The 12,812-nt window shown below is 42.7% G+C and overlaps 1 protein-coding gene across 3 annotated transcripts in view; it reads right to left on the bottom strand.

Annotated features, from left to right (window-relative positions):
• DOK5 (docking protein 5) overlaps positions 1-12,812 on the bottom strand; it is a 146,844-nt gene that overhangs the window by 72,306 nt on the left and 61,726 nt on the right. Inside the window, exons 1-2 of one of the 3 annotated variants that reach the window (XM_043480020.1) lie at positions 8,432-8,442; positions 8,000-8,107 (exon numbers count right to left, since the gene is read on the bottom strand). Coding sequence is in view for 2 of the 3 variants with exons in the window: in XM_043480018.1 (XP_043335953.1) it covers positions 8,000-8,107; positions 8,201-8,215 (123 nt within the window). In the remaining variant the exon portion in view is untranslated. Of the gene's footprint in view, positions 1-7,999; positions 8,108-8,200; positions 8,222-8,431; positions 8,443-12,812 lie in introns of those variants that run through there. The other 2 variants (XM_043480018.1, XM_043480019.1) reach the window with 2 other exon arrangements.

The raw sequence follows: 12,812 nt of genomic DNA, 5'->3' as shown, positions 1-12,812 counted from the left end.
ATTAAAATGTCCTGGGGGAAATCTGTTAATTATGGTCTCCTTAAACACAATATGCATAATATGCAATGAATTACTGCATTTTTGCTTTAAAAATGTGATCTATATATGTGTGAGAATTTGTTTCTATTTGTATACAGAGGAAAAAAGGGTCTGAAAAGTACACATTAACCCATTAGTATTTTTTCTGAAGGACAGGGAATAGGGTCCAGAATAGTATTTTTTTTTTTTTTTACTCCATGCACTTCAGAATTGTTTATACATTTGTTACAAGAAACATGTACAATACCTATAATTTTTAAAAATAATGTGATACGAAAAAGAAAAAAAAATCTGCAAAAAGTTGTAAAATGAGGTAGACGGATCATCACCCTTTGGTCAACAATATCCTGTACTTTCTCCCACACCCAAAACCATTTGACTCATTTTTTATTGACTTAAGAAAACCCATTCTTCTCTGTCTGACATCACCAACAGAGAGCTTCTGTGTGTACCTGGATTACAGTCGAGTGTTTCCACATAAGCACAAATGTGAAATCACATAGATAAGTCCTCCGGATGCAAGTTTTTAAGAAATTCATGTAAGAAATGCATATGAATGGGGGGGAAGGCATTTACATTCAATGAACTTTGTAGCTAAGTCTGTTTTTGTCTTGTTCCTTTTCCCTGCTTGCACATGTACATTGCTTAAGAACATGACTAAGTCAAGCAAACAGATCAGTGCCAGACTACACAGATGACATTCTGATAGGGCCTCAAAACTTGAGGCTTTTTCCCAAAATGCAAGGACCACTAATCAATTCAAATGATTACTCAAATAATTGTGGGGCAAGAAAAAAAAATTAAACCAGATGACTGTTTCACTGATTACAGCCCAAAGATGACAAGTTTACACAAGAGTTTAATGCAAAAGGGCTTTGAATTTAATCCAAATTAAATGAAATAATCACATATAAACTTAAGTAAACATGTATAGGATACAGAGGTTGAATACTACCAAATGACGATGAAAGAAGTTTTTAAAATCCAAATAAATGGAGCAACCATGTTTATGAATTGAAAGATCTGATATAGAAAAGATGTCAAGTTCTCCCATAATTTGATTTATAGGCTTAATATAATTATTCAGAATTCTAACATGGGTTTTCTATAAGCACAGACAAATCTAAAATTTTATGGAAAAGCACTAGCATAACTAAAACGACCTTTAAAAAAAGAATAACTGCAAGCATTCATTTCTACCCAATATTAAGTATTAGTGTATATTTACAGTAATCAAGAGAACATGATACAGAAAACCCAGAAATAGACCTATGCTAATACGCCCAAATAGCTCTTGGTAAATGTACAAAGGCAATTCGGTGGGAAAAGAATAGTTTGTTTTTTTTTTTAAACAACAGAGTATTGGAATAATTGGACAACCATAGGTAAAAAGGAATGAAACTCAACCTACGTCTCACATCCTGTACAAAAATTAAACTCAAAATGAATCATTAACTTAAATTTATAACCTAAAATTATAAAATTTTAGAAAAGAAATATTCAGGATCCAAGGCTAGGCCAAGAATTCTTAGACTTGACACAAAAAGCACAATTCATATAAGTAAAAATTCAAACAGTGGACCTGATGAGAATTAAAACTTTTGTTCTGCAAAAGATCCTGTTAACAGGATGAAAAGTTAAGCTATGGAAAAGGAGAAAATATTTGCAACCACATATCTAACAAAGGACTGGAATCTATACTATAGAAAAAAATACCCAAAACTCACTTGTAAAAAAAAGTTACTAAAAATTGGTAAAAATACATAAAGAGATATTTCATAGAAAAAGATACACAGACAGCAATTCAAGTGCAAGAAAATACATTCAATATCATTAGACATGAGGGAATGCAAATTAAAACTACCACGAGATGTGACTATCAAACGACTAAAGTAAATACAGTGACACCACCAAACGCTGATGAAGATGCAGGAACACTGGATCGGTCACTCTTTGCTGGTGGGAATGTAAAATCACAGCTGCTCTGTAAGGGAGGTTCGCAACTTCTTGTAAAACTAAACATACAGCCACCATATGACCCAGCAGTTGTACTTTTGGGAGTTTATCCCAGAAAGATAAACTTTATCCATAATAATAAAACACTAGAAACAACCAAGATGCTCTTCAGTGGGGACTGTAATCAGCTGCAGTCATCCACACTGTGGAACACTGCTTAGGATAAACAGGAAGGGACGATGAAGATCACACCACAGCAACTTGGAGGAATCTCACGGGGATTACGTTGTTCACAGGAGCATTAGTTACAACAGCCAAGACATGGAAGCAGCCCAAGCACCCTTCTTGACTGGCTGAAGAAGATGTGGTTTATGCACAATGGAATATTACTCAGCCATAAGAAAGAGTGAAAGATCGTCATATGCAGAAATGTGGATGAACCCGAGAGCTCAGTTGGTAAAGAATCCAGCTGCAATGCAGGAGACCCCGGTTCGATTCCTGGGTCAGAAAGATCCCCCAGAAAAGGGATAGGCTACCCACTCCAGTATTCTTGAGCTTCCCTTGTGGCTCAGCTGGTAAGGAATCCACCTGCAATGTGGGAGACCTGGGTTCGATCCCTGGGATGGGAAGATCCCCTGGAGAAGGGAAAGGCCACCCACTCCAGTATCCTGGCCTGGATATTCCATGGACTGTACAGTCCATGGGGTTGCAAAGAGTCAGACACGACTGAGTGACTTTCACTCACTAGAGAATATCACGCTTAATGAATTGTCAGAGAAAGACAAATACTGTATGATATCACTTATATGTGGAATCTAAAAAATAATACAAATGAATGTTTATGCAAAACAGAAACAGACTCACAGATATAGAAAACAAACTTGTGGTTACCGAAGGGAAGAAGTCAGTATGGAGGGACAAATCAGGGGTTTGGGATTAACAGATACAAACTATCAACACTACGTATAAAACAGATAAGCAAGAAGAGTGTAGCGATAACCTGTAATAGAGGAGAATCTGGAGAAATGCTGAGTCACTTTTTGGATTCCACATATAAGCAATATCACCTGATATTTGTCTGTCTCTGTCTGACTTCCTTCACTTAGTAAAACAATCTCCAGGTCCGTCCATGTCTCTGCGAGTGGCGTTATTTCATTTCCGTTCATGGCTGAGTGATATTTCATTGTGTATATACACCACATCTTCATTATCCACGCATCTGTCAATGGACATTTAGGTTGCTTCCATGTCCTGCTATTGTATTAATAAATGGTGCTGCAATGATCACTGGGGTGCATGTATCTTTTCAAAGTATAGTTTTCTCTGGATATAAGCCAGGAGGGAGATTGCTGGACCATATGATAGCTCTCTTTTTAGTTTTTTAACAAACCGCCATGCTGTTCTCCGTAGTGGCTGTACCAATTTACATTCCCACCAATGGTGTAGGAAGGCTCCCTCTTCTCCAGACCTCCCCAGCATTTATTGTTTGTAGATTTTTTGATGACGGACATTCTGACTTGTGTGAGGTGCTAACTCATTATTGATTTTATTTGCATTTCTCTGATAATCAGTGACATTGAGCATCTTTTCACACGCTTTTTGGCCCCCTCTATGTCTTCTTTGGAGGAATGTCTATTTAGATCTTCTGCCCGTTTTTTGATCGGGTTGTCTTTATTTTTTGATAGTGAGCTGCATAAGCTGTTTGTGTATTTAAAAATTGGAGATTAATCCCTCGTTGATCGCTTTGTTTGCAAATATTTTTTCCCATTCTGTGGGCTGTCTTTTGATTTTGTTTATGGTTGTCTTTGCTGTGCAAAAGCTTTTGTGTTTAATTAGGTCCCATTTGTTGACTTTTGTTTTTATTTTCATTATTCTAGGAGGTGGATCAAAAAAGATCTTGCTGGGATTTATGTCAGAAAGTGTTCCACCTTTGTTTTCCTCTAAGAGTTTTATAAAAACAGAAACAGAGTGACAGACCTAGAAAACAAACTTTCCGTTACCAAGGGGGAGGGGGGTAAATCGAGAGGCTGGAAGTGACTGCACGCAGGCTACACACACACGTAAAATAGAGGCCAGCAGGAGCCCGCCGCCCAGCACCGAGAGCCCCACTCAACACTCCACAGTGATCTACAGGGGAGCAAAGCTAAAACAGCGTGGAGATGTGCGTACGTGTAAGAGAGTCACTCTGCTGACGGACAGAGGAGCCTGGCGGGCTATGCAGTCCACGGGGTCACAAGAGTTGGACATGACCTGGTGACTGAGCCATGGCCATCACATCTGAGACTAACACACACCGTAAGTCAACACACTCCAATACTGTTGTGTCGTTGTTCACTTGCTAGGTTGCGCGTCCCACTCTTTGCAACCCCCAAGCTCCAGTCCATAATTAATAAGTTAGTAATTAGTCTGTAACTAATTAATAAAAATAATTGAAAAAACACTGAAACCAGCATAATATTGTATATTCCCTACACTTCAATAAATAAATAAAGTGAGGTTAATTAACAAAAGAAAAAAGAGAGAAAAGAGAAAGCAAGCTTCCCAAACCCAGGGCCAGCATACTTCCCACCATGCTATTTGCCTTGGTCTCAAAAACAACAGTTGACCATCATTCTACTTAGATTTCCTCCCAATTGTTATTCACACCAAAAAAGTAAAAGTATGCACAGAAACTCTCAACCCCTTCTGCTTCGTGTGGGCCGTTTGGATTTGCTGAGTGAGAGCAATAAACCAGAATTTAATGGGAAGGTCAGGAACAAAATTTAAAGTCACTGGAGTCCTACATTTAAACTTAGTGATGCATGTCAATCATTTCTCAATGAAACTAGAAAGAAAGAAAGAAAAAATAAAGTCACTGGAGTCTTAATATTGTTACAATTACAGTTAATCAAATTCACAGCCGCTTCTGACAGCTCTGGGGCTTGAGGGGCACTTCACGAAAGAGGTAAAGACATGAAGATAATGGCTGTCTGGGCATTAGTCATATATTTATTTTCCAGTTTTTGTATGAGAGCACCTTTACTTACCTTGTCAGTGAGCAAAGCACCATGTTTTAAAATTCTACGGCCAATTTCCTTTTTAAAAAACTAAAAAGAATCACATATGTAAAACTGGTGTGTTCCCCCCACCCCATTATACTATCTTTAAAAGTGAAACAAAGAAGCACTTCATTTCCACACATGCCACAGATTTCCTACAGGAGAGACGGGTGTCTATGCCACACCATCTCTGAACTGATCAAACAGCATAATATACAGTGCTTCCTTTCTTGTGGAAATTGCTTTTTATTTGTATTCAAATAAACTCTGAAATCTAGTCACGGTAAGCTACTTATCACCCTAGTATTTTTATTATCAAGATTCATAAATTACACAGCATTTAGATAAAAAATGCATATCTCAGAGTTACTCCAGCTTTTTATATGCCCCTGAGAGATTAATATTAAATGTATCAGATCTGAAAGAGTTAGGAGGGTGAATCGGCTACAGGAACTCATCAAGGGCTTGGAGGCTTAATGGAGATAATTCTTCCGTTCTGATGCTTTGAACTTTGGTTAATGATTATTACAGATGAAAGAGACTGTGGCTTACCACATTCCCCAAAGATGTACATATTAAATTCCACAGCCAGCAGGCAGGAGTCTGGGAAATAGGGCAAGTTTGTCCTCAAACTCCCTTGGCGTGTTTCCCGTGCAAGGGGCATCTTCCCAGTCCACTCTGGTTCTACATTTGAGTCTGTTCTCATAAACCTTCCCAGTCCTGGCTTTCTCTGCTCCCAGCACCATGCACTGCATCTCCTCCAATCAGAATTCCTTTTCCTAGTTTCAGATGCCTCAAGACTTTCTGATGAGCTAATAAAAGAGTGAAGCACAGACATCCGCATCCATTCCCTGTCCTCTGCTGATAACACTCCTATCTTCTCAACCGAGAGTTTTAAGAGCAGCTTCCCTGGCGGTCAAGTGGCTAAGACTCTGCACTCCCAACACAGGGGCCAGGGTTCAATCCCCGCTCAGGACTAGAGCCCACAGGCCACAACTGAAGATCCCGCGTGCTACAACCAAGACCTGATAAAATAAAAACAAAACAAATAAGAATAAAGATCTCTGATATTTTAAAAAAAAAGTTTAAAAAATGCCTGCTACTTTAGGCCCTGGTAAGGAGTAGAAGCAGGTGTACTTCCGACTCCAAAATCTCTGCCCTTGGGAACCTTGCTCTTGGTGGCATTGTAGTGAAGACAATAAGAAATAACTAAGCAGTGTGTATGCAGGATGATAAGCGCTAAAAACAAAGCGAGAGGGAGTGGGAGGGTGCCCAAGGGCTTCATTTCAAATGACGAGGGCAGGCAAGGGCCTTGAACACTGACATGAACAAAGTAAGGATGTGATTATGTGGATATTTGCAAGGAGAGCCTTCCAAGCAGAGGGAAGAGGAAATTCAAAAGAAGGGATGTGCTTGGCTATCTTCTGAGAGTGCAGAGCCCAGGGTCCCTGTCACAGGGCCAAGTGGGACTGGGGAAACTGAAGTTAAACAGGCAGCAAGAAGTCACACGTGTGATGGGTGGACCATTATATCAACCCGACTGAGGGTTCTGAGTCAGAGAATCATGATGAGATATGAGCGTCTCAAAGAGACTCCGGAGGGCTGGGGGTTAGGCAGCGTGGTGGCTCGGACCACCGTGGTCTGTTGGCTAATCACTCAGTCATGTCTGACCTTTGGGGACCCCATGGACTGTGTAGCCTGCCAGGCTCCTCTGTCCATGGGGATTTCCAGGCAAGAGTACTGGAACCGGATGCCATTTCCTCCTCCAGGGGATCTTCTCAACCGAGGGATCAAACCTGCATCTCCTGCATTGCAGGCGGATTCTCCACTGAGCCAGCAGGGAAGCCCTGGACCACAGCGGCAGACAGTGGTTTACGAAGCAGAAACAGATGCAGACGCAGAGGACAAGCATATGGATGCCCAGCGGGGAGGGAGTGGGGGGTGAGCTGGGCGCTGGGATGGACACACACACACTACTGATGATGTGAACACAATAGACACCAAGCAGAACTGAGTGGGCCGCACGAGAGACGCCGCTCAGCGCTCTGCAGACCTAAACGGGGAGGAAATCCAGGAACAGGGGACGTGTGCACCCAGAGCTGACTCAGCCTGGACCACAGAAACCAACACACCACAAAGGGAAGCGGAGTCGTCAGTCGTGTCCGACTCTCTTCTGCCCCGTGGACTGCAGCCCACCAGGCTTCTCCATCCATGGGGTTCTCCAGGCAAGAATACCGGAGTGGGTGGCCTTTCCCTTCTCCAGGAGATCTTCCCAACCCAGGGATCGAACCTGGGTCTCCCGCATTGCGGGCAGAAGCTTTACCCTCTGAGCCACCAGGAAAGATTCGATACTCCAATAAAAATTTTTTAAAGATACTCCAATAAAATTTTTTTAAAAACTGGAGTCATAATAGGTGAAAACTGGAAAAAAACCTAAGTGTCTGTCAACAATAAAATGGGAGGCTTCCCCAGTGGTGCAGTGCTTAAGGATCCACCGTGCAATGCAACTGGTGTGACCCCTGGTAGGGGAAGCTCCCGCGTGGACGGAGGCCACACCGACCCGAGACAGCACTCCAGAGCCTGCAAGCTGCAACCACCAAGCCCCAGAGGCCACGCTCCACGGGAGGAGGAGGCGCAGAATAACAGGCTCACACACAGCGGCGGAGAGGAGCCCCGCTCACCGCTAGGGAAAGCCTGCGGGCAGCCACGGACCCGCCACAGCCAAAACACAAAACTAAGGAATAAATCTTAAAAAACAATAGAATGAATAAGCTACAGAGGAGACAAATAACAACAGCCAAAAAAGCAAACAGTGAGCTAGTAGATGTCCTTTAGAGATGTTATGTCCTTGGAAAAAGTAATTTTTGTAACGTGGTTAAAAAAGCAAGACAAGTTTTCAGACTCAAAGAACGTGAGTTCTCTAGTTATGAACAGACTTCTGGAAAGCTACAATAACTGAGTCTTACCTTATGGTAACACCTAAAATAGGCGGCACGTTCATCAGAAAATTTCTCCAGTCTTTTTGGACCTTTGCTGGACGCTTTCTTGAATACTAACCAACATCGTTGATAAATCTGGAAGGGAATAAAAAGACTGCACTCAGCATCACAGCTGACTCAGATACTACTGGCATTTACATTTAAATGTTTTCTTTTTGATGTTTCCACCTGTAAAATATTCATAAACCATAAACGTGATGTTGCTTTGGGAAAACAAAGTTTTAAAACCCCAAACTGATTCCACAATGGGTGTATGATGCCATTCAGAAAATCACTGGAATCAAAAGAAAATAAGTATTTAGAGGCACATATCTTCATTCTTTGACAGCATTTCAGAAAAAGTCCCAGAGATAAAAACCCGAAATCAGCACAAACAAGACAAGCTTTCACGGCACACACCCTAGTTTCAAACACCCTTATTTACGGAGATCACAGCCTGATAGACACCAAAGACGAGAAGACCTCGGAAGGGACAGTCCCTGTGAGTTGTGTGACGTTCCTCATACCCGATGGTCAGGAGCTGGGCCAGACAGCGGACTGACTAGCTCATAAATGACAGTGAACACCAACCACATTCTCCTTCAGAAAATTCAACCCAGAGACTCAAAGATGATTGCCAGGATGGGGTGCAGTCCAAGTTAACACTGTAAAACATTAAGGGTCATAAAAACATGGAGACAAAAGCGGAAAAGTAATTCAGTGGACACAGGGTGGCCTTTTAAACAAACGGTGCTCAAAAAACTGAATGTGTGTGCTGAGTTGCTCAGTCGTGTCTGACTCTGTGACCCCAGGAACTGCAGTCGGCCAGGCTCCTCTGTCCATGGGGATTCTCCAGGGAAGAACACTGGAGTGGGTTGCCATGCCCTCCTCCAGGGGATCTTCCCAACCCAGGGATGGAACCCAGGTCTCCTGCATTGCAGGCGGATTCTTTACCATCTGAGCCACCAGGAAAGCCAAAAAAACTGAATATCCATAGGGAATTAAAAAAAAAAAAAAAACCTTGACCCAAAACACTCATACAAAATTAACTCAAAATGGACTGAAATCTTTATAAAATCTTTTATAAATCTTTATATTTAGGGAGGAAAAAGGAAATGTTTGGGAACACAGTCTGAACAAAGAGTTCTTAGATCTCACATTGCTGTTCTTTACTCCCTAAGTTGCGTCTGACTCTTTTGTTACGCCATGGACTGTAGCCCGCCAGGCTCCTCTATCCATGAAATTTCCCAGGCAAGAATACTGGAGTGGATTGCCATTTCCTCCTCTAAGGAATCTTCCTGACCCAGGAATGGAACCCGGGTCTCCTGCATTGCAAGTGGGTTCTTTACTACTGAGCCACCAGGGAAGCCCTAGACCTCATTCCAAAATCTTAATCCATAAAAGAAAATGTTGCCACATGTACCTCATCAGAATTTAAAACTTTGGCTATGTGAAAAATTCCGCTGAGAGAATGAAAAGACAAGCTGGAGGAGGGGGGGGAGGAAATGTGCAAACCATGTATCTGACATAGGATCAGTATCTAGAATACACAGAGTCCTCAAACTTCAACATTAAAGAGCCACACAATCCATTCACAGAATGGACAAGAGACATTTCACCGAAGAGAACACACAGGTGATCGAGAGGCACATGAGAAAATGCTCGCCGTCATTAAGCCTTCAGGGAGATGTAAATTAAACCACAGAGAAACACTGTGGATCACAACCACAAACATTAAACCCACAGTGAAACGCACACCTACCAGGTTGTACCCCCACATGTTGACAAGGATGCCACTAAACGGGGCCGCTTCCGCACTGCTGCTGGGAATGTGAAATGTACAACCCCTTAAAGAACTAATCGAGCAGCATAGGACTTAAGAGTTCTACTCCTTGGAACCTAGGCCAGAGGAATGCAAACTCCCCACACACAAAAAACATGACCAAGAATGCTCACAGCAGCTGGATTTGTACCAGTGCAAAACTGCACCCAGCCACCTCTCCTCCACCAGGTAAGCGGGCAGACGATCTGGGGAACAGTGACCCTGTACGATGGCACTCGGCTATAAATACAGTCTGAAGGAGTCTTCAGAGAATAATGCCGAGTGGGGGGGTAGCAGAGTGGCGCCAAACCCAAAGGTTACATACAGTACGGCTGCATTGAGAGCATTCTTGAAATGACAGAAGTATAGAAATGGAATCAGATCAGTGGTTATCAGGGGTGAGGGCTGTGGGACAGGGAACAGAAGGGAGGAGGGGTGTCTATACGGGCGACGGGCGGGTCCCGGCAGCGCTGAAACTGCCCTGTGTCCTGAAACTGCCCTGTGTCCTGACTCTATCAACACCGTTGTCTTGGTTACGATGCATTGTTGGGGACGTCCCTGAGGGCCCAGGGGTTAAGACTCCGCCTCGCAATGTAGGGGACTCGGATTCGATCCGCGGTCGGGGAGCTAAGGTCACACAGGTCTGGGGCGAGTACACCCCACCGTACTGCACCTACTGAGCCCGAACGCCAAACTAGAGGGTCCATTCACGTGCTGCAGCTAAGATCCGACTCGTCCAAATAAATAAATTAAATACATAAACCTAAAAAATACTGCGCTGTTGTTTCAAAGATAGCACCACCAGGGAAACTGGTTAAAGAGTACAGGATCTTTGTGTAACACTTCTTACAACCAAAAGTGAATCTACAATTATCTTAAAACAAAACACTTATAAATTTTTAACAGAAAAGTGCAGAGATATTTAACCAAGATCTCAAAAATTACAGCTTAATCTAAAAACAGTTACCTATTTCTTTTGCTATCAAGCTGAAGTCTAATTAACCACTAGACTAAGTAACTTTAGAAAATCAAATGCCAAGAGTCATTGTTAAGAGTTCAAACACAGAATCCTTTTCAGGATGGAGAATCAGCCATGGAAATTAACATGTTGAGGGCTACGGCTGGCAAAGAGAAGACTTACCAATATCACACTGGTGTCTGATAACAGATGAGATCACTGGCTTCCTTAAAACCTAACCACCAGAAAGAGGACTGTAATTACAGTGGGAATGGCTGTCACTCTGATTGTTAAAATAAAAGATGTGGAAAATAGGTTTCTCAGCTCCTTCCTTCTGGACGCGGCCATGAAAATGTGTTAGAGACGGCATGCTAAGGTATGCAAGAAATATGCATACTACGGGGAAAAAAAGTTTTCATCAAAGAGGATATTTTATATTTCTAAATTATGCTGTTACTTTTAGACCCAATCTTGAATGACAGCATTTCTACTTTAAAACAAAGTTACTCAGTTTCTTCAGGATCAAACCACATTTGTCTGGCTTCTGTCTGAAGTCTGTCACACACAAGCTAAAGATTCCTCAATTTAAGCAGGCCTGATGACTTCCATCTTCAATTCATCCACATTACTCTCATAGGATTTTTGTTTTTCTTTTGTTCCATTAAGCAGTAAGAGCAAAAGTGCAGTGTTAGAATCAAATAACTGCCGAAGTACTATTGTATAAATTCAAATTATACAAAGTAAATAATTTGTAAAAATAAATTTATACAAATTATTGTACTGCATGCTGCTTCTGCTGCTCTATACTCAGTCGTGTCCGACTCTTTGCGGCCCCGCAGACTGCAGCCCGCCAGGCTCCTCTGTCCGTGGGATCCCCAGGCAAGAACACTGGAGTGGGCTGCCATTGCCTGCTCCAGGGATCCTCCTGACCCAGGCATGGAACCCAGGTCTTCTGCAGTGCAGGCAGACTCTTTACCACTGAGTCGCCTGGGTCTCCAGGCTGTATTATATAAATATTGTTTATAACTCCTGGCTGGAAAATCACCCTGGAACAGATTAAAACATGCTGGCTCATCAGGAGGTAAGGAAAACTCCAACACTTGGCTTATGAAAAGAGGGAGTTGAGTGATTCTCAAGCAGTGGTCCAGCCTCACTCAAGATAATTGTTAATTATGCAGATTCCTAGAGATTAGCCAAGGTCAATTGCATCAGAGTGGGGCCAGACAAATTGGCTGTTTACCACATTCCCCAGGAATTTTGCTTGCTAATTTGCAAACTAAGGCATGAATATTCATAAAGACTTCCAGACAACCTAGTGCTCCCCAGAGGGACTGCCAACAAAAACTCCTCCGGCAACTGCTCCGCCCACAGTGAGGGCCTCTGAGTGCGTGATGTCCGGTGAGGACAGGGGCCTTGGGCATGGAGCGGCGGGAGATGCCGTCCTGAGATTCAGTGACGGTGAAAGTGAGGTCAGCTGAACCACAGCAAACCCGTTTCACCTGCCCTACCCTCTTGGTCTCAAGAACAGAGGAATTACAAACTTGTGCTCCATATTTCAGAACTGGTCAGAGGAGGCGAAACAGGAGGACTCCCTGAAGGTGGGAATACGCAGAGAGGAGCTGGAGTGACTGACACGCGTCAAAGGACAACAGCTTGAGAATAATCTCGTTTGCTTACTAGCAGAGGGCAGCGTTTCCTTCTTAAGTTAATTCATCCAATGAGCTTCTTCATATTTTATATAACACATCTACAGACCATCTATAGTATTTTTTAGTTAACATTTTTCTTTCACTGATTTCTTTAACTGAAGCTTTTGTTCTCCCAACTGTGACAGCAAAGTGTAGTCTCACGGGACAGGAAGCGGAGGTAATCCTAATGCTAACGATGCATGCCTGCATGCTAAGTCACGTCAGTTGGGTCCCTATGGACCCCCTGGACTGTAGCCCGCCAGGCTTCTCTGTCCCCAGGATTCTCCAGGCAAGAATACTGGATGGGTGGCCGTGCTCTCCCCCAGGGGATCT

Source organism: Cervus canadensis, chromosome 10 (assembly GCF_019320065.1).
Source record: "Cervus canadensis isolate Bull #8, Minnesota chromosome 10, ASM1932006v1, whole genome shotgun sequence".
Lineage (NCBI taxonomy): Eukaryota > Metazoa > Chordata > Mammalia > Artiodactyla > Cervidae > Cervus > Cervus canadensis.
This window is presented reverse-complemented; position numbering and strand designations above follow the sequence as displayed.